We start from the raw sequence: 26,823 nt of genomic DNA, 5'->3' as shown, positions 1-26,823 counted from the left end.
CTATGCTGTGCTGTATCCCAGAGTAAATCTGGATGAAGTAACTTTTCATATCTTTTTGGAGAGTTAATCTACAGGACCCTGAGGAGGAAGATACATGAAACTCACATGGTGTCTATCACAAATCCAAGTATAATGTGTCAAAGAATTCAGAGTAGCTTATTTAGAGCTGACTTGGACAGTATCTTCATTGAGGCCCAATAGAAATTGCCATTCTCTCTTAGATATAAAACTCCAAATAAAATCTAAAATTAAAATGCAACAGCCATGTACAAAACCCATACAAAACTGCATAGCCAGCCAAGTTCTGCCTAAGTTAGGGTACATTATACATTTTGAATCTTCTATTCTGTGAACAGAATATTGTGTAACCCACAAACCAGTTCTGCCAGTAGGGAAGTATAATGAGGAACAAGACACGATATATCAAAAGGTAGAGTGGATACTAATTAGAGAAGAATTTCTCTCATCTCAGGCTCTTATGCACATTCCAGATGAAGAGTCTCTCCAATGGCAGCCTTAGCATAATGCACAAAGCAACTGCAGTGTGTGCAGCAGAGAKACACAGAGCAAGCAAGCAAAGGCGAGGAAGAGATTTAACATCAGTTAATTCAGCAGGCAAACACACAAGCCAACATTCAAGGACATTATTCAAGGAAATTCAGCCCGAGGCTGTACACTCAGGCTTCTTAGTCTGGGGAATGATTTACAGAAATCAGCAGGACTCCAGCCTCTCCTTCCTGCACGCTTGCAGCACCCACAGTGCATGGCAGAGCAGGGCAGGGGTCACCAAATTTGTAGCATTACACTGACTTGCASCAAAAAATGCACTCAGCTCTTTTGTTACTTCCCCCCACCACAAATTGCACTACACACATGATCCTGGGAATGGTTTTACTCCCAGGTGAGAAGTAGCTGCAGAGTCAGTAGTATGAATTACAAGTCAAACATCAAGTGGAAAAAAAAAAAAAAACACGCGACAAGCATTCCACAGGGTATTTAGACAAATCCTGGGTATTAACTGCTGGACTAACTAGTGATGAGTAGACAGCCATCAGAAGAAAATCCACTGCAGCTTCTTGTAACCCAAACAAATAATGTTTCTAACATAGATTTCCTGTTTTCTCCTGCTTCACTGTGTATATAAGACAGAATGCTGTCTTGTTTCAGGTTTCTCCTGTTGTCATTTTAACCCAAGTTTTCTAGGAGAAACAGTACATTTTGAACATTACCCAGTTCAGATGATCCTATGTGCAGCCAGAAGGAATATGAGAAGGAYAGGTACTATAGAGAGACTTGTTTTGAATGATGGTGAGTACAAGCCTGCATATTACCCAGATCATGTGCTTTTGTGGGGCTATTAAGTTGATCATCACTTCCAGAGCCAAGTGCTGTAGGGCAAATGACCTTGAGCTGCTAGACTTTCTCTGGTGACTGATCGCTGTGGCCTACCTAGCAGCAGGTTTCATCAGCTTCCAGCTACTTTAATAAAAAAATCCTGTTTATACCCTTACAGGCAGAGTTTCTTTCTCCATCACCAAGAAGACCACTAGATGAATGCTAACATGTAGCTCTGCAAGAACATGGTATTCAAAGAAATAAGCATTTCTGCTGCATCTTGCCCTGAAGCTAATTTGGTCTTACCCCTATTTTTCTGCATAGAGGTATCTTATCATCTGTTGCAAGCAAGTTCTTGGTATTTGTTGAAAATATGTTGAGATAACAGGCCAGCATGGGTGACACTGTTGTGGGTGTCTATTACAGGCCACCTGACCAGGAAGAGAAAGTTGATGAGGCCTTCTATAGACAGCTGGAGGTAGCCTCACCATCACAGGCCCTGGTTCTCATGGGGGACTTCAACCACCCTGACATCTGCTGGAAGGACTACACAGAAAGGCACAAACAGTCCAGGAGGCTCCTGCAATGCATTGATGATAACCTCTTGTCACAAATGGTGGAGGAGCCTACAAGGAAGGGTGTCCTGCTGGACCTTGTCCTTACCAACAGAGAGGGACTGGTTAGTGATGTGAAGGTTGGGGGCAGCCTTGGCTGCAGTGACCAAAAGATGGTGGCGTTCAGGATCCTGCAGGAAAGAAGTAARGCAACAAGCAGGATTGCAACGCTGGACTTCAGGAGAGTGGACTTTGGCCTCTTCAGAGACCTAATTGGTGGAGTCTCATGGGTTAAGACCTAGAAGGAAAGGAGGTCCAGGAGAGCTGACTAGTATTCAAACATCACTTCCTCCAAGCTCAAGAGCAGTGCATCCCTATGAGGAAGAAATGCAGCAGAAGGGGTAGGAGACCTGCATGGGTGTGCAAGGAGCTCTTGGCCAAATTCAAACAGAAGAAGAAAGTACAGAGAATGTGGAAGAGGGGACAGGCTACTTGGGAGAATTATAGGAATGCAGTCAGAGTATGTAGAGATGCAGCAAGGAAGGCTAAGGCCCAGTTGGAATTGAGTCTGGCAAGGGATATTAAGGACAACTTGAAGGGCTTCTTCAAATACATCAGTAGCACGAGGGGAACTCGGGAGAATGTGGGCCCGCTACTGAATGGGACGGGGGCCCTGGTAACAAGGGATACAGAGAAGGCAGAATTACTGAATGCCTTCTTTGCTTCAGTCTTCACTGCTAAGGGCAGCCCTCAAGAATCCCAGAGCCTGGAGACAAGGGAGAAAGTCTGGAGAAAGGAAGACTTTCCTTTGGTTGAGGAGGATAGGATTAGAGACCTTCTGGGCAAGCTTGACATCCACAAATCCATGGGCCCAGATGGGATGCACCCACGGGTACTGAGGGAGCTGGTGGAGGTTGTTGCCAGGCCACTCTCCATCRTCTTTGAAAGGTCCTGGAGAACTGGAGAGGTGTTACTCCAGTCTTCAAAAAGGGCAAGAAGGAGGACCCAGGCAACTATAGGCTGGTCAGCCTCACCTCCATCCCTGGAAAGGTGATGGAACAGCTCATTCTGGATGTCATCTCCAGACATATGGAGGAAAAGAAGGTGATCAGGAATAGTCAGCATGGATTAACCAAGGGGAAATCTTGCTTAACCAATCTGATAGCCTTCTGTGATGGAATGACTGGTTGGGTAGATGAGGGCACAGCAGTGGACATTGTGTACCTTGACTTCAGCAAGGCTTTTGACACTGTCTCCCATAACATCCTCCTAGAGAAGCTCAGGAAGTGTGGGTTAGACRAGTGGACAGTGAGGTGGATTGAGAACTGCCTGAAAGGCAGAGCTCAGAGGGTTGTCATCAGTGGCATGGAGTCTAGCTGGAGGCCTGTGGCTAGTGGCATCCCCCAGGGYTCAGTACYGGGTCCCATCMTGTTCMACTTCTTCATCAATGACCTGGATGAGGGGACAGAGTGCCTCCTCAGCAAGTCTGCTGATGATACCAAGCTGGGAGGAGTGGCTGACACATCAGAAGGTTGTGCTGCCCTTCAGAGAGACCTGGATAGGCTGGAGAGCTGGGCAGAGAGGAACCTCATGAGGTTCAACAAGGGCAAGTGCAGGGTCCTGCACCTAGGGAAAAATAAACCTAGGCACCAGTACAAGCTGGGGGCTGACCTTCTGGAGAGCAGCTCTGCAGAGAAAGTCCTGRGAGTGCTGGTGGATGACAGATTGACCATGAGCCAATAATGTGCCCTTGTGGCCAAGAAAGCCAATGGTCTCCTGGGGTGCATTGGGAAGAGTGTTGCCAGCAGGTGGAGGGAGGTGATCCTGCCCCTCTATTCAGCCCTGGGGAGGCCTCATCTCGAGTCCTGTGTCCACTTCTGGGCTCCCCAGTACAAGAGAGACATGGAGCTATTGGAGAGAGTCCAGCGTAGGGCTACAAAGATGATCAGAGGGCTGGAGCACCTGCTCTATGAGGAGCGGCTGTGAGAGCTGGGCCTCTTCAGCCTGGGGAAGAGAAGACTGAGGGGGGATCTTATGTCTAAGTACCTGAAGGGAGGGTGTCAAGGAGATGGGGACAAAATGTTTTCAGTTGTCCCATGTGACAGGACWAGAGGCAATGGGCAGAAATTGAAGCACAGGAAGTTCTGCCTGAAGGTGAGGGGGAMCTTCTTCACTGTGAGAGTGACGGAGCACCAGACCAGGTTGCCTGGAGAGGTTGTGGAGTCTCCTTCTCTGGAGATATTCGAGACCTGCCTGGATGCAATCCTATCTAACGTGCTGTAGGTGACCCTGCTGAGCTGGGAGGTGGGACGAGATGATCTCCAGAGGTCCCTTCCAACCTTAGTGATTCTATGATTCTATGATAAAGCTATCACACATATACTTAGTTTTACTGCAGGAATGGTGCTTAGGCATCTAAGGCAGAACTACTACTTAATCATCAGTTTTGTTAGCTAAGTCTMTTAGGATGGCATTCATTTTACAAAGACTCTGATTGCCTTCAAAAGTCTGGAAATATTCTTCATTATCACTAACTAGGTGATATATGAATGAAGGTGATAATGAAATGTGTTTCAGACTATCCTATCAACGTCAGGCATTGACAGTGCTTTAGCTTTGATTTGGATTAACTACAAGTGAAAACAAACTTCCATAAGGTCATGTTAGCAAAAAGGAGAAAGAAAGCTGTACTTGAGAAAACTGTCATACTCTCCTGTTTCTTAGCTTCTTCTGCTGCTAGAGCTGACAGCCACTCTGAAAGCCASGTTAAAAATCAAGGTCAAAGCTCCCTATCTGAGACATCTTAATGAGCCTGGTTCATGATTCACAGGGAAGGAGTGATCACTTTTTAAGATGTGCCCCACATCCAAAATCAATAGTCATTCTAGCATTTCACCACATCAAGTTAAATTCACTGCTGGAAAAATGTGCCTTAATATATGAGGCAAAGCTGCGAGGCCCATAAGTCATTTGTGGTCTACCAGGAAAATATATGCCAGCAAGCTCCTGGGAGAGCTTTTCCTGAGACGGCTGGGAGCTGCCCATCGGCTAGTTGCTCCATTGGGGGCAGCCGGCAGCTCCTTGCTACTAGGTCTTCTGCACCCTGCAGCATCTCCCTTTTCTCAGAGGGGCCCATGTCCAGTTACATTACTGGAAAGCTGGCAGCAGCTCCTGGGGAAAAGATGACAGAAGCTGGCAGCTGCTCTGAGCTGTTACTTCAGTGTGCCTCTGCCCAGGACCTATGATCCCTGGGAAGGGCTGCAGCTGGGAGCAGCTGCTCCATCCACATGGAATTGTGTGTATATGAAACAAGCGCTCCTTGCCATAGCCAGGCATTTATTCCCAAAGCCCAGCCTTAGTCCYCACTTGCCTTCATTGGTGCAGTGATGTATGCGATGGTAAATTCATACGAGAGGTGCTTTGTTTAAAGAGCCGTGTACTGTTCAGGCGCTGCATACATTAACTGTTGTCCCTCCATGAAGCTTAGCAAAACTGCAGAGCAAAGTGTTGTGGTTCTCTCCTTAACAAATCACTATTTAAAGAGCAACAGGCTGACGAAACATGTTATGAAAAGAAAGGCATAATTATTAGCCCCAGCTGTAGAACAGAATACAGTAGTCTCAATATTGCTGGTAACTTTATTCCTACAATCTGCCAGCAGTTCTCCCTTAACTTTTCCTTACTGCAAAAACCAAGCTGTCAGGTATATAGCATTTCTTCTAATGAGGCATATGGTACATGCACAGGAGTTTCAGCATGCTTATTAATAATTTATAATGACTTAAAACAGAGAGAGAGAGACTTCAAAGCAGTTGCTGTATTTGCAGACTCCTCTAAGTTCATCTGTTCTTGTTCTCATCCATTCTAGTCCRTATTCCACAGTCTCTCTTGGTTATTTCTGGCCTGAAATTTGATTATTTGGAGCAAAGGCTGTGAAAAGGATACAAATGCTGCTTCTGTTCCACTTAGATTCTCTCTTACATCCTGAATCTCAAAAATAGAACTCCATTCATATTTATAATTTTAAAAATGTATTTTTGGATATGTCACAAACATACCTTACCTCCATAGATCTAATGCTGTCTAATTTTGGAAGTCAGTACTTTAAGCTTGCTTTACTATACACACCCAAGGCTCCATGCACTGCCAATGGATATGCCTTTATTGTTCTGAAATGTGCCATGCTTTTGTATTCAAGCACAATGGCATTGGAAAGGGGTGCTCTGATCATAGGTTGAGACTTCAGAAACACTAAAATCTCAGTTTGGGCTCTGGCATGGATTTATATCCATGAGTGTGACAGAGTTTTTTAAAAAGACAGAGTCAATTCAAAGGAAATTCAAATTCTCTACCAGAAAAGAACAGTTGTATTTTACTGAGCTGACACTGTTTGTGGAAGAAACATTTTCCCATGTTTGGGCAGTGTTTTAATTTCAGCCTAATCAGTTAATTTGCCTTTTAAGTTGGCAGGTCTGGCACACAGTCAGATGCAGGGCATAGGACTAAAGAAACTAAAACCAGAAAGTGGATGCTAAACCTYAGCTATTTGTAGGGAGGATCTATTAATACCAAGCATTACAGATGCTCTGAACTAGCTCTGAACTCTCTCAAATACAAGAGACATGTAGTCTGTAGCATGGTATACCACATGGACTAACACATCCTGCTGAGGGTACCTGGCTACTGCAACTAAAAGCACTTTGGTATTCCAGTGTGCACAGTGTGGACGTATGTGGAGAGACAAAAGGTTACACATAATGAAACTTGGCTCATTTTATTGACTGTTATGGATGTTTTTCRGGCTCTCAGTCTCAATTTGTCTATCTGTAGGTAAGAGATAACAGTACCCACTTTGCAGAGATGTTTCAGGATGGAATTAATATGCGTAGAGTGCTCTGAAGATAAAAAAAGCTAATTTGCATTTTGCTTAGATAACAAGAACCTTTGAAAGCAGTGGTGTCTTCACAGAGACATTCCCTTTTTCAGTAATGTAAGACTTCATTAAGATTGGTAATTTGTATGCAGTCAGTGTTCTAATTTTACACTTTGCATGGTGGCAGTTGAGTCACAAGTTGGTCACAGAAGTACTCACCAGTCACTTCTTTGAAATGCACTAGCTATTCCCTGCTTTGCCCACAGTCCTGTAATGCAYGCTACACAGGTGACTGCCCAACATCCACATGGAGCCCTCTGATGTCAGAGGAGCTTTGCTCCAACCCAGGCACCTCTCTGCACCAAATTACAAAGGAAAGACCTGGATGCCAGGTCCAACATTCACTCAAGCTTCCCAACCAATTTTGAATCAGACTCTGTGGATGACATGGGTCAAACCCCACCAGGTTTCTAAAGTAGCACTCTGTCCTAGTGTCCAATAGCACTGTATCACCATGGAGAACAGCTGTGACTTCATTTTAGATGGGTAGAGCACTAGCAAATTCTGTCATGGAGGAACAGCTACCTTGCACTGATCAGTATTGAGCCATCCAAATTTACAGAGGTTGTCTAATCTCTGTTAGCAAAGCCATTTAGTCCTGTATAGCTGGACAGAAGAAGATGCACTGCTGTAAACACAGTAACTGTTTTTCTCCCACAATCACTTTCCCATGTCTGAGGGGAGAGCAAAAAGCAAGGCACATCCTCTGCATTCAGAAGTTAATCTCCAAGGGAGCCCTGTACTCACGTAGCTTTCCATATTACACTCCTAATCTGATTACACAGCTTCAGTTTTAATACCTTAACTGATATGATGGCATTAAACAGCAAAAGTCAAATTTGCCTGACAGAGGTAATCAACAAACTTGTGAATTGATTTAACTGGACTCAACAGCCTACTTCCTCTTTTCCAAAGTTTCCTGGTAAGTCATTTGTAGGAGATCAAGGGACTTTTCCCTTTCTATGGAGTTTATTCACAAGTAACAATTTCTTAATAGTGCATGATCATAACAGTAACTTTAAAGTTTTTTTATTTCTTGCTACCAGCTATGAAACCTTATTCCTGGATTTAGAGATCTCCAATATGATAAAAAAGAATTGATAAATAGCAATGAGTGATATGCGTGTTTTCTAATCTACTGCTGTAGTCAAAAAGGAATCACTCTTACAAAGGTCATTTTTTTGTTACTGAGCTATTAAGTTTCTGCTGAGTTGTCAACTATAGTATTGAGCCTTATTTTTGTGCAAAATTAGTGCTTTATCCTTTCATTCAGGCAATTGCTCAAATCTTCCACTGAATGGAAAGCTGTTGTATTTGTGCTGTTAATGTATACAAACAGATGAGCTCTGGTCTTATTCCAATATTCCCCCACACACACACACCCGGGGTCACATAATTATTATTATCTATTTTAGCTCATTTTTTTCTCCGTTTTTTTCTTTTGTCCTATATATAAAATCTCATTTACACTTCTCAGTCCCAGCCTGTTAGAGTTAGAAGATGTAGACGTCAGGTGCTTTGATACGGCGCTCTTCATAATTAAGAGTTTCTGTTCTTATTAACAGTCTMATGAAACCTGGGTTGCAACACTGTTCAAAATCATGCAGCAATTCTGTGTGTTCGAGATGCCAATGGACTGGTTTTGTATGCATTCATTATTTTATAGCATTTAGACAATCAAAATAAGGCTCCTGCTACCTTTGGGCACACCTGTGAGTGTTCTGCATCTGTCTAYGTATATCTGTGGGCTTTATTTGGGAGGTACCCAAAATGAATACATGCAATGCARTGGTAGTCACCTGAAAACTTTAGCTTCATGGTCTTTCTGACATATTTTTATAGGAAAAACAAGAGTTCATTTGTCAGAGAATAACTCCTGTTCCAGAACAAGAGGTAATAGTGCTTCTCAAAGGAGAAACTACACTGGTATTTCTTTGGAAGCAGAAGATTTTTTTTTTTTTTTTTTTGAGGAAGAAAAGTCTGTTTGCCCCTCGGTCTCAGAAGTTCTTTTAATTGAAAATGTATGGAGAAGAACACCCAGCACAAGAAAATTCTATCTTGAGTAGTTCCACTTTTGCAAAAAAACGATCATGCAAAGCTTTTCCCATCAGCACTTCCTGTGATGAAAACAGATGGTGGACCAAGATAGCTCTCCCTGCTTGACAAGAAAAAGGAAGAAAATAGAGAAATGGGAAGCATTTAGACAAGCAACAGCTTGAGGACTGCATTTCCGTGTTCATGCACAAATTCTGTTACTATCCAAAGCCCCTCGCTCGCCAGCCAGCCCRAGCCAAAGATAACCCTATTGCCTCCAATATCCCTCACCAAGTTCAACATCACCTAGGCCAAGCAGGCTTGAGAGGCAAACCCCGCCTCTAGCTCTTCCCTCTTCTTGGCYACATCTCTTGCAGGAACCCTGCCACCTCCAGGGTTCACTGGAGCTGCCGCAGCAGTACACACCTGCGGGCCGGCGAGCCCAGCTGCCGAGGGAGGACTGGGATGCCCTTACTGTCAGGACATGCAGGGGCACTTCAGTCAGGGAAATGTTTCTTGCTTTGGGAAGCATGTATGGTACACTGCACTGTACACAGCACTTCTAACCCAATTTTCTGCCAACTTCAGCCCTTCCACAACCCCTGAAGCTGGAGATTTGCATCTTACGCAGCAGTCTTGTACAGAGACCTTATTTAGATACTGGAGAATTTTAAAGATGACTCGAATCTTTTGGAAATAATGAAGGGATAATAATAAATAACAATAACAAATAATAATAGTATTCTGAATAATAATAATAATAATAAATTCTGATACCTATTAAACTTACAATTATGCATCTTTAAGAAATAAATAAATGTAAAAAGCACAGGCCAAGACAACGCACTGCAAATTGACAGAAGTAGACCAGAGAGCAYGGAATTAAATGAACAAAAATGGCCAGTTTATTCACTGGAACAGTTATGCATTACACTGTAATTTTAATTTGAACATAAAGATGTAAGAATCAGTATATTGGCTTCTTTTAATTATGTTCTTCAGCACTAGAGTGTTTTTCCCAACCATTTGACTGCATGATCATATTACACATGTACAAGCACAGACTTTATGAATCCCTCACAAGGCATTAACCTAGGATTGTCTACAAGGACAAGAAAGAGTTAACATGGGAATTACTTCAATCTTAAAAAGAAATTATGAATTTTTTTTTGGAAACAAGAATTATTTAACTTTTTTGCTTTTAGCATAAAGTAGCAACAAGAAGAGTTTCCAATGTTCAGTCTTTAGCAAATGAACACATATACTTTGATATTCTTCACCACCAAGAAACACTCCATCATTTAACCCCGAGAAGGCAGAACAACATAATGTCAATTCAACATAGGAGTAGCTGAGTTATTACAGCAGTAAACATACAGTATACAAATTTGTGTTTTTCCACAAACACCACCAATGTGAAAACTCTTCTGAAAAGAACACAGCAATCTGTATGGTTCATTAGATACAGAACATCATGCAAATGGAAACATTCAATAGATTACAAAAGTCACAAAACATCAGTTTTCATTGTTTTAAATTGTTTACAAATGATCAAGTTAATTAACCCTTTAACAGTCAAACCACAGGGCTTAAGTCAATAGGGCAATAACTAATAAAATGGATTTAATTCATCCACTGGCATGGCACACAAATGGTCATACCTGTGAATAGGAAAATAAAAAGCTTGATTACTCTTTTTTCTTCTTCACAGCTGATAAAATAACAGCTTAGCTAGCAAACCAGTCTACTGGAAATCTGTATCAACCTCCTGTGTTCATTATTTTCCAAAATATTCTTGAAATCAAAACAACCATAGCTTTTATATGAAAAAAAACTATTTAATTCGGTTATTAATGCTGAGAAAAAACATACACTCTTCTCCACTACTTCTGCTACAGCTAATAACGATGAGCAAAACCAACACAGACCTTCATAAAAAGACACTTTTTGAAACAGAAGGCCCCATCACTCAGAGTCTGCCTGCACATTAACTCCAGTCACGGAATATAGGATTTTTCCTTTACCTCTTGTCAGTCTGTCAGCTTCAGTGCCGTTAGATTTCATGGAGGGGATTTTCAAGAACTCCACAGGAAACAGATTAAAATCCAAACACAGATTTAAGTCCTGCATCTCAGAATGAAAGATACAGACTCTGTGTGACAGTCTTCTTGCCTTTCTAACATGAAGAATATGCATATCACACAATAAATAAGAATTTTCTAGCTTAATCATGGATATGGAAAAGCTACATGATGTTAAGAATCTCATGCGTGCCGCATTTTACATTGCATTTTTAGATGCATTTGTGCCTTAAGGCGAAAGACAATTGCTTTTTTCTTTCTTTCCCACTGGTGCTTAATTCTATAAAAAAACCTCTCAATGGTTAAAAAAGTCTAAATACTGTATATCCCTTTCAGATGCACTGCACACACAAAAGAAAAGTGATTACTGTAATTTTTTAAGAGGTAACTAGAGCAGTGATCGTACTTCAAAGGTAAAACATCAGTCCCTGACATTTTCARTGACTTCTGAAGTACAGAAAGAAATAAGTTCACTCTACCCTCTGTGGATGTTCTTCTTCCACCAGAGAAAGGAACCAGACTTCCACAGGGCTGGATATAGGATCTATACCTTGTGACGGTCTTGATCCAGCTCTACTGGAACAGGCAGCACAACTCCTACTAACTTCTGCGCTGCACACCGAGTATCAAAACACAGGCCCAGACTTATGGGGGTCGTCCCCAGAGGATCCCGCTTTCCTAACGGCTGAACTTAAGCATTTGCAACATAATTATCATGACCAGCCTTCGTAGATGAGGTCTAGATTGTATTTAATAATATAATCTCCTTTTTGTTTGCACTTAAGTATGACAAATGGCTAAAACACTTTCAGAATCCTTTTTTAACTGAAAATAAGCTGAAAGTCATCATCTTGGCATTAGAACTTGCAGTGTTATCTTAATTATAGCTTCATTCTATGAACTCTGCAGTATAGCTATGATTACATTAATTTACTAGGAAAAATTTGGATGGAGCAAGCGCAGAGATTGCCAGCCTATCAATCTGATCAAGCAGAAAGAATCTCACTATCACCTCCATGTTGAAGGCGGAAACTTCTGTATGGTTAGCATGAGAAATGACAGTATTTACTCTTTCCATTTACCTTCTGGCTGATAGAAAATATATTTTCCATACTGTGACATTTTGCAAATTCTTGCTCATTCATCTTCTTCTCCCCTTATATTTTAATCTATGTATTTGTTTTGTTATTTCACACATTTCCTATAAACTGGACTTCCAGAAGTAGATCATTTCATTCAACAAAGAATACTTTTTTCCCCTGTGTAAGGAAAATAAAGCCCAAAACAGACTGCCCCAGATCTGAACAGACTATTCCAAACCCAAAGAAATTTCAAGGCCTTTCTAGAGAACAAAAGCTGCATTGCAGACATGAAAGACAGAGGAGGATTTGAAAATCACTTCTTTCCTGCGTAYGACACCCTTCAGCATTTTTAAGTAAATCTGACCTTTAGAAAATATATGCATCTTTCTTCTTATTTTTTTAATCTTTAAAAATCAAAATATGTATCAACACATTGGAAATTAATTCTAAATGGATGAAATACAGTATTTTGCAAATCTTAAAAAAAATGCTTTTGTTCGTTTTTGTCTGCATGTAAATACTTTCTATGAAACTGCTCACAAAGTTGTATGTCATCAATCACAAAATAATAAAGAAAAGTTTATCATCTCAAGTTCAAGATATATATTTTATTTTTTTACTGATTAACTGACAAAAGCTGTCCTGGAGACCTACACAGTTTTATAACTTACAATGCAACAACTACAGTCATTTGTACATATAAGCTGCTTTGTTTCTAGTTCTCTTAACTTTCCAACACTTATGTTTTATTATATTAAAAAATATAAATTGAAAAATTAGAAATGAAGAGTTTAAAGCTTAAGAGAATAAAAAAAATTTAATAAACCCATTGATTTCTATAAAACATGGCCACAATCTCTAAACCACTGGATGCTGTTCTGTAACTCTTGATCCACATAGACGTACCAGCAAAATGTTTCAATTTCTCAAAGTTGCTTTGCAAATCACAATTGGAAACAAATACATTACTAAACAAGTATTCCAATAAAAGGAATTTTTTCCAATAAATTCATMTATAGAAAGGAAATGTATTTCACTCAATTTATGRTCAATTTAACTTTTAAATAGAGGGGAAAAAGTGTTTGGTTTGGATATGAAAATAGGTAAAAATATTCCAAGTAAAGCTCGCAGTAACTGTATTCAATGTGCAATGCAAATTCTTTTCCCACTGAACAATACACAGTAGCTGTCTTTGTTGGACATAGACATCACCACTGTAGAGTATTAATGCAGCAGTCTGACAAGGTCAGGAATTCGGAGACGCTTTTTAAAGGCAACATTTGCCTCAGGCAAAATGTTTCTTTAGTAAAAATCAAAATAGCAGCTAATTTCAGTGCCAAAAATATGATTGAGCTAAACAAGTTTTACTTGACTTTCCTATGACAAGACAACATGTAGATTAAGTATGATACTAAATAGTTATGTAAATGTATACAAGAATCATGTGAACTGCATGGAAATCTAAGCAGAAACACTGCCAAGTGTTGTTTGTTTGATCTGATCAGAATTTGATATCAGTTTGCTCCTATTTTCTCCACCTCTGACTCTGAATGTTTCGTTACAATAGCTCAGCTGCTTTGCCAAGGTTACAGGACATACACTGTTGATTACATAGAGTATTTCTATTTACAGCACCTTCATTACTGGTACTATGGTGATAAGGATAGTTAGGCACACTGATTGGTCACTGATTCTTTCCTCTGCTGATGTTCTGTGTATCATAACATTTGGTTAGCATTGTTAACAACAGACATCTGAGTTTGTTTTCTCAGATAGAGGCAAAAATATGAAGAAATTATTCCAACCATCTCTGCAGCAATTTTGTTCAACTGCTCTGCACTGTAGGCTGTACTGCCTTTCAAGTTTGTAGATCATACTTAAGCTGCAGAGAAGGAATAGAGTGATGTGGAAAAACCTAAGCCTTTCATCTGTAAAGAAATTAAGGCCACCTGACAAAGAGCAAGGAGTCTGCTAATTACCAGCAAGTGGGCAGTACTGAGGACTTCTTTTCTATTTGATAACCAGATGGGAAGCCCATAGATGCTAAAACATTACATCTTGCTTAGCCACTTGCCTTGCTGTCAGGTATTGTGCAAAATAAATTCTGTGATCCTTGATTTTGTTCTGAAATCCACTGTTAAAAAAAGAAAGAAAAAAGATTTATTCAGCTTTTGCAGGAAAGAATCTTTAACTAGGAACACTGTGCACTGTTGCAATAGAATCTGTGTAGCGTAAATCACCTGAGTATTTGTCATAAACTGACATGAGCTAAGGTTCTGTATCTGTTGATTTTTGGCAAGGAAAAAATGCACTACAGTAAAATCCTACTAACATTGATCCACACTGTTAACCTCACCTGCGGGAGTTATTTCACCACAGAATACTTCACACAAAATGCATACAACTTTGCCATTCATACTAGCCTTTCACGGTAAGGCCTTGAGCTAGTATCCTGAATATGGGAGYAGGAGGAAAGAATGTTTTTAATTAGCACACAACATTTTACTTGTTTTTAGATATTCTTTCTCAGATACCAAATAGAAAGTAACCCCAAAAAACAGCACCAATTCATCTACTTGTCTGAAATGCAAAAATAACTACGATGCAAGCAAACAGCTGAAAATAAATCAATACACCATCCTTTCATCTCCTTCTTAGGCTTAATAATTATCTTTCAGTGAAGAGCTACAACAAAACCAGAAGCTAGCATAATATGAATTAGAAAATAAGTGCATAAACAGTATCAGTGCAGCAGCAAAATATACAGTCATTGTYAACTTTCCAATTCAACCCATTTCCAACATTTTTGTGCAATACAAATTGGCCATATGCTGGCCAATGCAGCAAGCCTCTTTTTTAATATTAACTCAGTCATTCTTCACTTAAGCTATTTCTGCTTGTTGTTTTTTTCCTCTTTTAAATAAAATGAATTAAATACAACTCTCTCAAAAAGACTGCATTTTATAAACAAAAAATTATGGTGCAAATAAAGTAAGTAATAAATATCACACCCTTAATGACAAAAGGAAATTTTAACAGGTTCCTATGGCTGAACTTACAGAATAGGAGGGTAGGATTTTTGTAACATACTTTTTTAAATATTGGCTTAAGTCTCTCAGGATTCCAGAGGTAAAGCCAAGCAGCTGGGAGGAACATTTTGTTGGGATGTTAAATTTCACTACACTTTGTAATTGTGATAGCAAAGTTTGGATTCAATCAGAGGAACCATAAAAAGTCTTCTTGATAGGTTGGGCTCTGTGCTTTGTGTTCTTCTTCTCAACCTTCCCTCTGTTGCCAGAACAGTGGGTTTSAATCCAGGCTTGTCAACGCAGCAACAAGGCAGGATTGTCTGCCGGCTCGCTGGGAACAACCCGCCCCCTTGTTGCATCCACTCCGCTCTGTTTGCATTTTCTCTTACGTTGCATATGAAGATTAGGGGTAAGGAGGAGGCTTAGAGAGACAGTTGAGAGGGGCACACTGAGAGCTGGAATGTGGCTGCTCTTCTGGAAGAGCATTAGGACTGAAATTTAAAAAGAAAAGAGAAAAGGGGCTTAAAAAACATGGCAAACTTTTCATGTGCACATAAACAGTAAACTCCAAAAGATGATGAACCCTCATCTTTAAATATGCATCCTCAAATACATAGTATACATAAGGAAAATCCTCAGTGCACAAGCATTCAATGACACCTGGATGTATACATGAAATACTGCAGATATCCTGCTTGCCAATTCWCGTATACAACTGCTGTTTGCATGCCCTAATGAAGAATGGAGAAATGAATGCATGTGCAAAATGAGAGGGTGAATTTAAAGGGCAAAGTACAGGTGCCATTTTTAATGCGAGCATTAAGGATTTTACATATGCAACCAATTAACCGTTCTAAATGAAGAAAAGCGCCAGTTTGGAAATCAAGTTTCATCACCTTGTGAAAACATGGTCTCTTACTGAATGCAATCTATCAGCTAGTATATCTATATAAATACAGGACAATCTTCCTCAGCAGGCAATATAACCATTATTTATCTYGTAATTCACCACTTCCAAAGGTTCACATTTTTTTCAATGTGTTCTCTGAATCCTCCTCAGTTCCATAATACTATTTTGTTTGATTGTTTTTCCATAAACAATTGTTCTGAAAACAGCATTCACTTCTTAAACCTCTAAATGTGCATATATTCATTTATAGGTAGCGCATACCGTCATGTAATACAGAGGTCTGAACTAGCTTTCAGCAGGCTACGTCCGGTATGAGTAGCAGCCTGGCTAAGGCAGCACAAARATAAGGGCAGGCTGCCATAAGCACACCTCACTTCTTGGTGTAGAGGTCCAGGATGCTCCTCCAAGGAAACTTTACTTACTCCAATTTGTTCATTTAAAGCTAGCTCAGTTATCTACACTACAATATGTAATGCAGGCCCCGCTTAAGTTAGTCCCCTCTACGATTCCTCAGCCTTGGGCTACTCATTTTCACAAGGGTGAATTTCAGCTGATAGAGTGATGTCGAGCTGACTGACAGCCAGTAATCTTTTAAGGAAAGCATGTGGCAAACCGAAATATCAAAACAGTATACAAGTTAATATAATTTATAAACAAGTGCAGCACTTAAATGTGTCTGAGAATAGTTTTTTTCCTTAATGTCTCATATATTTTACAGTCCTGGAGTTATTCCAAGCTCAGCAGTGTGCATATGATGAAGCACAATCATTTATGTTCCTGTCCTCAAAAGAATTTGCTTTTTCCATTTTCCTTCCTTTAGAAACCATGCTGTTACATATTATCTCTTCAGAACAGACTACGGGAATGTTGAAAGGAAACCAATAAGTCTATTGCTGGAAATGAATCAATTTGAAATGCCAGAGGCATCTGAAAATCTGCAACTGGAACTGCCAAAGGTACTGAAAATATCTGTAGTTACACACACAGCATTTTAAAATAGAGAAAAAACAAACTGACATTGCATTTACCTGAAGACAGAAACAAGTGTGCACTATCACTGCTAAGAAATTASATGGGGATATGCATACTTTCAGGTCAGAGGAGCTTAAGAGATCATGACCATATATAGGTATTACAATTTAGCAGGAGTTAAGAGTCCTTGTACCTCTGACTTATTTGAAGATCATGAACTTGCATGCCTTAAGTTAGACTCTGTTTCATATTTATGCTTCTAAAGAGAAGTTGGATGATTGAAAAATGCCTGGTCAGTGTGGGTTATAGGTGCTCTGCATCTCTCAAGTTTTGCTTTATGCTCATCTCTGTGAGTAGGTCAGTCACAAAGTATCTAGCGCTTTTTAAGATTATGACTCCTCAGTTTCTGTACAGATTAAGAACACCTATATATTGGTGTTAGACTAAGTCTAAGTGCTTAGATATAAATATTTAACCCAAAATGTTTTCTTGAAGCTTAGTAGATGGACTGGTTTAAACAAGAGTCCCGAGAGGACACCAAACYTGTCTTCTCCAGAAATTTCTTTCCATGGTTGTAACTTTCCTTTAGTTCTGCTGTATTACACAACATAGAGATGCAGAGATAGCATCTGAAGTGGGACCTGAATGAGATCTTTGCCTCATGCACTCAGATGATTGTGTCAGGAGTCACTGGAGATCAAGAGCCAGCTCCAGGCTTTGGCACCTCTTAAGTCTTCAAGATAGACTAAGGGGAAGCACTAGACTTCTTAAGTCCTTAAGAGAAACAAAAACAAATTGCAGCTTCAACATGGCATTTGGGGAGGAYGAACAAGGTAGTACTCATGTTACCCTACAAAGGCTGCTTTTCCCTTCCCTTGCTCCCCCTTTCTTCTTTCAAGGCCTGTGTGATTATCAGAAAGGAATGGAAAACTCAACATAAATATATTTCTGCTTATGAGCAAGGAAAGTGTGTCTTTTGGGGGCTTCCATTCCAACTTTAAAAATAAGCAACAGATGTTCATCCTTTGGGTGAGAAAACTGATGAGGAAATGGCCATCATTAGCACTAATTATGTACAGGAATGGCCTGAAACAGGACCTCTTTGAAAGATAAGATTCAGACGCATGGATATATGCCCACTTATATTAACAATCTAGTATCACCCTTCAGTACAAAATCATTACTGACTGAAGATACCGTAATACAAACTATCCCTGAAAATGCTGAGATTAGGAAACACTCTACTTATCACATTCATTTTCTCCTCCTGGTAATCCTGAGTTGCTTCCTATTTGAAAATATAAGACAATAAATATAAAATTTGGTCTCACCATTCCCTTTTCAACCAATAAGAAACATTAGGGGCATTAGGAAGAAAAGAAAAAAAAATCACAAGGTTATCAGTACAGGCACTTTKGCAACAACATATATACCCATCACTTGCAGTCCTAGTGGGTTTGACTCCATGGAGTACTTATCCTAACACGCCATTGTTATACCATCCTCTCTCCAGGATAAAACAGTATATCCAGTTCAGTAATACAGATCACTATAGCAGCATAAGAACAGAAAATACATCATCCATCAGGCAGAATGAGCAAGTGGCACACGGCATGCAGCGTGTGCGCTTTTTTTATGGCCGTACAGGTGATCATGATAGCAGGTCTTGGAGTTCAGCTATCAGACATACCAAAGGCTGCAGGTCGTAGGGGATGGCCGGTGGAGTAAGAACACGAAACAACAGAAAGACAAGAAGGAACCTGAAACTGTTGACTATTAACTGGGAATAAGTGAGAATACAGTTACAGGACAGAATATGTGCTGCTCTTAAAGCGTTTGATTTTAAACATTTTTGTAAATGTTTGTTTAATGGCCACTGCTATTTGGGGATCTATTCATTCAGTTGATGAATGAGGTTATGTAATTTCTGTGTTAGTATTATTGTCTGTTTTTAAAGCAATTCCTCCCCCACCCCAGCAATCAAAATGCAAACATATATTTTTCAAATCAATTGGAYAGAATCATGCAAAGCCCTTCCGTGTTAGTAAGTGCTCTTTTCTTGATTAAAGATGTCATTCACATGCAATATTGTCTAGCATAGACTGTAACCATAACAACTCAGCACAGGGAATTATAAACAAGTCAGTGATATTTTCAGAATGGAACCATTTTGCATGCAGTAATATTTTACCTTATTTCTATTTTATTTCCTTTTTATAGGAATAAAAGTATTATTTCTTATAAAATTATGAACATTCATTTCATCTACAGCAGTGATACATTTTTTATAGTTAACTTGCAACTATGTTTTGACTTCTGATAACGAACATGAGCTTTTCACTGGATTCAATAGAAGCTTGAATACAGCCCAAAGACAGACACACTCCTTAATTTGGGATTATGGTTAATATTTTAGCCTTGCCAAATATAATATATCACACAGGAAACTACATGTGATGGCAGGGGGAGTGGAACATGATGACATTATCCAGTAATTTTCTGGATAGACCTACATTTGATTGCTTGCCACATGATCTTGGAACTAGAAATTGAGGTGATGCATGGCAGGCACAGTGAGATTTTCATGCAATGTCACATTAGTTTACTTAGAAAATCTCTTAAGAAAAGCTCTCAGAGAACGTCCAGATCAAATTCTAATTGAAATATGCAGACACAAGGGCAAAGACTGAAACAAAATTTGGCTTGATTCTGTTCTTAGGTTTTAGTCAGGCATAAAAATCTAGTCTGAACATGATTAGACATACCACAGAACAGAAAATATTTGTGTGAATTACAAGTCTTAGCATGCTATTGTTTGATCCTCAGTGAGATGCCATTGAGAGGTCACATTACTGCAAGAGTGATAATAAAGACTGAAAAAACAAACATACCTCTCTTAAAATGGGTGACATTAGGGCTGGGCATGGCTTTAATATGCCTCATTTGGCATCATCACACAACTGAGAGTGTGCGCATTATACCAGTAGGGACAATCAGAAGAGACAGAAGGACATTACAATCTCCTGTCTTCACCCTCTCCCAGATCTGGTAAATCTGAGCCTCACTAAGTCTAAGTGGTTTTTTATATGCCTATAGTTTTTACTCTAGATTTCAATTACTTGATTTAAAGCACTCACAAACTCATGCCATCATGCTGACTTCTATTAAATCTGTTGTTATGCTTCACTGCTTTACGAGGCTATGCAGCTATGTGGCTGAGACAAGCAAGGCATCATAGGTAATACATCAAAAACTGTGTGTGTTTTCACTTAACCAGAAGAATATCAATCTAGTGATAAAACTGATAGCCATTTAAAGGTCAACAGTTAAGCTAAGCATATGGTACATATTGCGCGTAGGAYGACTGATTTGAATTTCTAAAGTATTGAGCCATACTTTTAATTATCATTATTAATTCCTATATGCCATTTTTTTGGTTTGGAAACATAGGAAGAAATGCTTCTTGAACATGACTCCCAATTCTGGTTGTATCTAATGATATCTTTCTAACAGAGGAAGAATTCAGAGACAAATCAAAATCCTGAGACTTCCCTTTGGAACCTACCCCTTCCTGTCCCCCCCCCCCCAAACAAAATAATGCCTACAAATGAGTAGCAGGGGTAAATTAGCTAGATCTTCCACTCTGACAAAAATCTGCAAAATTGCAGGAGCAACCACTTGTTAGCGTTCAGAGTGGGAAGGCAAAATAGCATTTTCTCTACAAAGAGAGCTGCTCTGGAAGGAACACTTGAACAGGTTTTGTTTTTGTGATGCTAAACAAAATGGGGTTAAAATCAGATTTGTAGATATTAAGTCTCCATATATTCAAAGCACTTGTCTAAGGATATTATCAAATTGTTGTCATATCTAAAATATAGCAGAAAATGCTTTATAGGGATTTTAAATGGAACTAGTAACTTTTTTTGTTGTGCTATAACACTCCAAACCAGTAACGGTACTTATTGCTTATAAAGAACTTCCACCAACCTTTTATTATAAATATTAAATAATATTCATACTACCTGTAYGCAGTAAAGAAGTTCATAATACTTCCACTTCACAGGCAATAARAGAGAGGCACAAATTAAGGGGCTGTTTCGAGGTCACTGAGAGACTGCCTGTGACCTAGCMCAATTTGTGCCCAGCAGCGCTTGACCTGCAGCGTGAAAGCCRTACCACAACCATTCTCCAGAGAGCTTTTTGCTGACTTCCTTATGTCATAAGTTTATCACGGGGGTGAGGGGAAATATCTTTGTTGTAYGTAGGGCTTTAGACCAGCTCGGTCACTATATATCAAGCTAAAAATAATACAAGCTATTTCAAATGAGAGGGTATGGTCAAATATGAATATATGCACAAAACAGAGTGAACTGATTTAAAAAAGCATTTGTGAAGTATTAGCTTGTTTTTTGCCTGCCTTGATTTACTCAACTGTCTTGGAAGCATGATTTGGCCTTTGCACTGCCCGTGAGCAAGGACACCAGCAGTTTACTTTTAACACAACTAAGAACCCACTGTGGTAGGACAGAGTTACCAGCGCTAGGAGAGCTCTCTGCCTGCTAAAATCTCACCAATGCCTTTAAAATACCATCCTACAAAATAGGAGCCTGCACCTAACTCTGAAATCAGAAGCCACTCACTTAAGTAAATTTATCTAGCAAAAATATAAAATCACCACTATTTTGACATTCATTGAGAAGGTGTCTGCATAAAAAAAAAAGTGAGGATTGCAAGATTCAATTTTGCATTCTTGTCCATATTTTTAYGTGGATATAAGTGCACGAATTTTGTGATTCATGTCTATACTGTCACTGCAGAAATTATCACTGCTCCTCAAGCTGTTAGAAGTTGGCGATTAGTGAAGACTTGTACAGACGGGAAGAGCTTTTCTAAAAGGAAGGCAAGGAGAGTTGCAGACTTGCTACAGCATGCAGCTATGTGCAAAGAGAAAAGAGTTAGTTAAGTTTACCTGACAGTCTGGCAATCTGGCCCCCTGGCTAGTTGTGAGCCGTGTGGCGGTATGGAGGCAGCAGGCTGCTGACAATCTACAAGAAACTGATAAATTAGACATATATACAGAGAGATTACAGAGTAAGGGGTTAGTAACAATAGTACACAGGCTATGCATCTGATGGAGAGATTTAGTGAGGAATGTTTGCTTGGTTCCTTATCTGACAAAAGTACCGTTTTTTTACCTGATAGTAATAACAATAGTTGTTGGCTTTTTTCTTTCTGCAAGTAGCAGCAACGACATCTTTGTCTTCCCCAAACATTGCCAAGTGTTTTGTTTAAACTGACAGCAATAACAGGTCATATTCAGAATTTGGATTTAACCGTTGTACCCATGATTCTTCTGCAGGTGAGGAACGCAACTGTTTTGCTTACATCTAATATAAGAAGTGCCAACAAAGCTACTCAAAATTTCTCCAGTGATCTTTCATCTTACAGCTACGGATGCCATCTCACTACGGTCTTTGAGGAAAAATTTATGAAAAGTTTACATCTTCTAAATAGTGCCTGTGTGATTATTYTGCATAGGAAAAGAAGGGGGGAAACTGGTGCAGTTGTTTTTCACTATTTAGTCTAGACTATTTTAATCAACTCTCTGCCAAAGTAGTTTGCACAACAATCACTTGCAAAGCTGTATTCTACTCCTTAATTTAATAAAATTAAAGCCAATTAATCCTTTGTTGCTGTTTTTACTGTGACATTTTGAATATAAAAACAGTTCTAAAGTCAGTATTATTTTGGGGACTTCAGAAAAATAGATGAACAAGACAGAACTCTGCCTCCTAGCTCACTAGTTTCTAGCCAGATTTCCAGATGTCAGCATTTGCCTAACTTGCCCTACATCAGTCTGGCACTTCATGATAGAAATTACCAGTGCTTTCCATGGCCTGTGTGATTCAGCCTGTCAGGGTCCTTTCGGACATTAAAGTCTATGGGTGAAATTCTAACTATCTGGAAATCACAAGGAGATTACTTTTGGACTCCAGCAGTGTTTGTAGAGCTAGAGACCCCTCTGACTGCTACAACTTGATTCTCAACCKAACTTCTCAGGAGAAAGACGTTTTCTTAAAAATGAATTGACTAGACCTAACGGACTAGGAAAAAAAATTTTTTTCTAATATAGCTGCTACTTGAAGCTCAATACCAGTAATCAACAAACCAGTATGTATGCTTTCCAAAAATTTACTTCTACTCTTTGCGTAATTCTGTGGTGCCTGTCAAATTCAAGTGACAGAGCCTGTAGTAATGTGCTGTAAAGATTTTTGGGTTGACATCAGGTACAATGCAGAGCAACACACCTTCCTAGCAACACTGAATGTTGCACGGTGTTTCCTTTACAGACAGGCCCAGAATGCTACTTCCTAGGAAGATCTATGCTGACCTCCTGTGGGTGGAAGCAAGTGCACCCAAATCGCTCACTACTTCCTGCTTCAGCCAGCAGGTGATGATTTTGAATCTATTTCCAAGTGCATAGGTATCTACATCACAAAAGAGATACATGCACAGTTTGACCTTACACAATTAGTCGGGAGGCAGAAACGGAAGAAGGAAGGACACTGCCATTCTTTCATATTCCAGGATGGTCACTCTTGTCCATACTATGTCTTTTAGCAGAGGAATGCAGGAGTTTGCAGCATATMTGAGCCACAAATAGAGAAGCCTATCACTTCAGCAAAAAGCTCAATTAAAAGAAAAAGTGCCTGATGGGGACAGACAGAGCCAGCTAACTGCAGAAGGGAACTTAAGATTATTATTTTTTTAATTTCTTATTCTAAATAAACACCAGTTTGCTTTGGATTGCTGCAAAGCTGTCCCAGACCGCTTATAGAAGGTAGTCAGCGAGAAAGGCAGAAGTCTACATGATGAAGAGATATGGACAGGTTTTATAAATGWAGAAGAAATTATTCTGATAGGCTTTGCCRGAAGCAATGCAAATGTCTGATTTTTGATCCTATTCTAGTATCTCAACCATCCTGCAAACATTTTCTGATACCTCCTCTTCTACTAGATTTAGCAGAATGCATGAACAGGGAGCCAGATTCTGCAAGCATTATGCAACCTGAATAATAACTATTCAGCGTGAACAAATTCCCTGGACTTCACATGAAACAGCTCTACTTATCATTTGCAACATTCACAATCTGGCTCAGGGAGAGTTACATCAGTATGAAATCTAGTGATCCACATGACTTAAAATGTCTGAAATTTCCTCCTACATCCTCCAGGAGTGAAGTTCTTGAGGATTAGGCTAGGAAGAGCTAAGCACAATGCATATGGCTTAAACACATACATTGTAAATTCAAAGAGGCTCAGTTCTACTCAGCAGTTCTCATTCAGGCAACAGTGCCAGAGCTAAATTTATTCCTTTTATATTTAATCCCTTTAAAGTTTGGAGGATTTTTTCCTATCTTCTTCAATGACATGGCAGTCATCAAACGACTTCTTGTTATATTATGTTTAAAGATGAAAACTGGAAAACCGCATTTGGCCCTTCTGTTCTGCTAAGGAACCCTTGCCTCTATCAAGTRAGTGATTGTTTCCTTCTGAAACATTCTTTTGAAGGTCAAAAACGTTTCAGAGATTTCTTTCCGAGTCTGTGGTCAATGACATGTACTGTGAAGATGAGGAAGGAAAGACACGCCRTCTTGTACTAAAAAGAGAAAAAAAAAAGTGATTACATTGGAAGATGGCTGTTCCCAATATTTTTCAACTCTGAGGGAGTGTCAGTCGACTATGAATGAAAGGACAGTTTGTCACTTGTGCAGAAGACGCTTGGGGAACACAAACAGACTGTAATTTCTTGTATGTCTATGGAGATGAACATCAACAAAATGGTTAATAAAGTTATTAAACACAGACTATCTTTGCACTCTCATCTCCAGTTGCTGTGAGGAAACAAACTACMGTGGAGCAGGGGACGGGGTAGCTGATCTCTTAAGAGCCCTTTTATGATCTTGTGAACCTACAGAGACATGAAGTTCAGTGACCACTGCAAGCACAAAGTGCAAAGAGGAGCTATGCTGCACAAAAGCATCATATTCCAGGTCTCACTGAATTCAGCAGGCCTTGAAGCTCTGCCAAGTCATGCAGCAGTAACCCATGAAAACTGTTCACCGCAGCATCGTTTGGAGCTTTAGGGGTGTAAGTCCTACTACATACTGGGCCTGCTAAGATTATTCAGTTCTTTCCATTTTAGCCATYTGCTAGTGGTAGAGATGTAAAGGGCTCAGATTTCCTCTCTCAGATTAGCCCGTGCCAATTCTCCTTTGGCATTTCACATCCAGTCCTAATATGCTTAATCAGCTCCTAATACAAGATCATTAAAAATCCCCAAACTCAGTGAAACTACGTCTGTTCATATGAGGATTGAATGGACTACTATAAATTTTCTGCTGAAAGCAAACCTCTTACAAAAAGTAACACCCACCTTTTCCTGTTCCTCCCTTTGGCTCAGCCCCCAGAACAGTGCATTTCCCTAGTGTCACAAGATGTGCTCTGCCCTCCAGTCTATGAACTGGGTGGCTCCCATCAACACAGCCTTGCTTAACTGGRTTGTTGGTTTCAAAAGGATGGGCATACCTCCTGTTGACATCAGCAATGTCCCCAGTGAAAATCCTTTGTACAAGCATTTTTAGTACCACCTGCTCTGGACCCAGCATAACGCACTGGAACATTTCAGTATGTTTTGGCACTTAAACTCCTACTCTCCTCTTAYTACCGTCAAAGTCCAATAGTAGTAAGGATCCTAAAACAAAGTAGTGGGGATGCTGTAGATGACCAATTGATATAAAATACACTTAACCATGTCTAGCTACAACCGGTCAATACAGAGCTTTCTCTCTCTTATCTGAAAGAAAGAAATTGAAAGTCAAACAAGGTTTCTACAGGGAATGTTACATATTTGGTATCACTGATGTGAAATAAACWTTGTGAAAATTGGGTCTTGTTAAAAAAAAAAAAAAAGCTCTCAAGAAATGCTTATGGCAAAATGCAAGATTGAGGCTTTGTCTAAGTCTTTTAAAACAAACTTTCCTCAGCATCCCTCTGAACAGCCCAGGCTGACAGAAAGGCCTTCCTTCCCAGATTAACGTTTTAGAGTATCTGCAGCAATCACACTTTGTGTCATGCTACGCAGCATCAATTGAATTTGCTGAATAAAAGTTTAGGAAATTTGATAACATGCACTCTGAAGATATTATTTACAATTAATTTACTTGAGAAGAGAAGCTGTCTCCATTTACATAGTAATGAATTGTTTTCTTCCTTCAGATGTCAARGCAAAAATAAAAAGAACAAAAAACCAACTAGCATTTAATGGGAAAAAATGAATGGTTAATAGGATGATTCAAAAGTATTGGGCGAAAAACAAATCAGTAGTCTTCTGGTTGTGCAGAAACATGTTGCTTCACACTCTGGTTGTCTTTCTAGGACTTGCAATTCTCTTTGCTAAAACATCGGAAAACAAGGAAAACTGTCAAACTCAAGATACACATGATATGTCAAGACAGGACAAATATAGTACTATAACATTTGCCCATTTTGCTGAGGTAAGAGTTTTTTTTTTTTTTTTTTTTTTTTTTTTTTTTTTTTTAGAGATGCCTTTAAATTGTAGTTTGACAAGCTGAGAAGAGTCTTCAAGCTTTTTATGTCCAGGAAAAAAAATAAATTAATCTTTGCTACATATATTGTCTTCATACTCTGGAAAAAAAAAATCTTTATGCTATTATTTGACTAACCGGTTTAATTTACTATCGTTTATCTCTGTTTTTCTAAGGCATGCAAGAAAAACTTCGACCTTCTTCAGGGCTAAGAGGAACTTAAAGTGGTAATGGTTATCACAGACAGCAGCTGGTGAGAGGACAGCTGTGGTTTGCCCTAGAGGG

The 26,823-nt window shown here is 39.5% G+C and overlaps 1 protein-coding gene across 8 annotated transcripts in view; it reads right to left on the bottom strand.

The window, feature by feature from the left end:
* Positions 1–12,612: 12,612 nt before the first annotated feature.
* BICD1 (BICD cargo adaptor 1) overlaps positions 12,613–26,823 on the bottom strand; it is a 183,514-nt gene continuing 169,303 nt past the window's right edge. For 2 of the 8 annotated variants that reach the window (XM_085323997.1, XM_085323998.1), the window contains exons 8-9: positions 21,900–21,975; positions 15,454–15,539 (exon numbers count right to left, since the gene is read on the bottom strand). In XM_085323997.1, coding sequence (XP_085180123.1) covers positions 15,534–15,539; positions 21,900–21,975 — 82 coding nt within the window. In that variant the 3' untranslated portion in view covers positions 15,454–15,533. Of the gene's footprint in view, positions 15,540–21,899; positions 21,986–26,823 lie in introns of all 8 variants that reach the window. The other 6 variants (XM_085323991.1, XM_085323995.1, XM_085323992.1 and 3 more) reach the window with 5 other exon arrangements.

The sequence above is a fragment of the Rhea americana genome, unplaced genomic scaffold (assembly GCF_003343005.1).
Source record: "Rhea americana isolate MKP2758 unplaced genomic scaffold, rheAme1 scaffold_9, whole genome shotgun sequence".
NCBI lineage: Eukaryota > Metazoa > Chordata > Aves > Rheiformes > Rheidae > Rhea > Rhea americana.
This window is presented reverse-complemented; position numbering and strand designations above follow the sequence as displayed.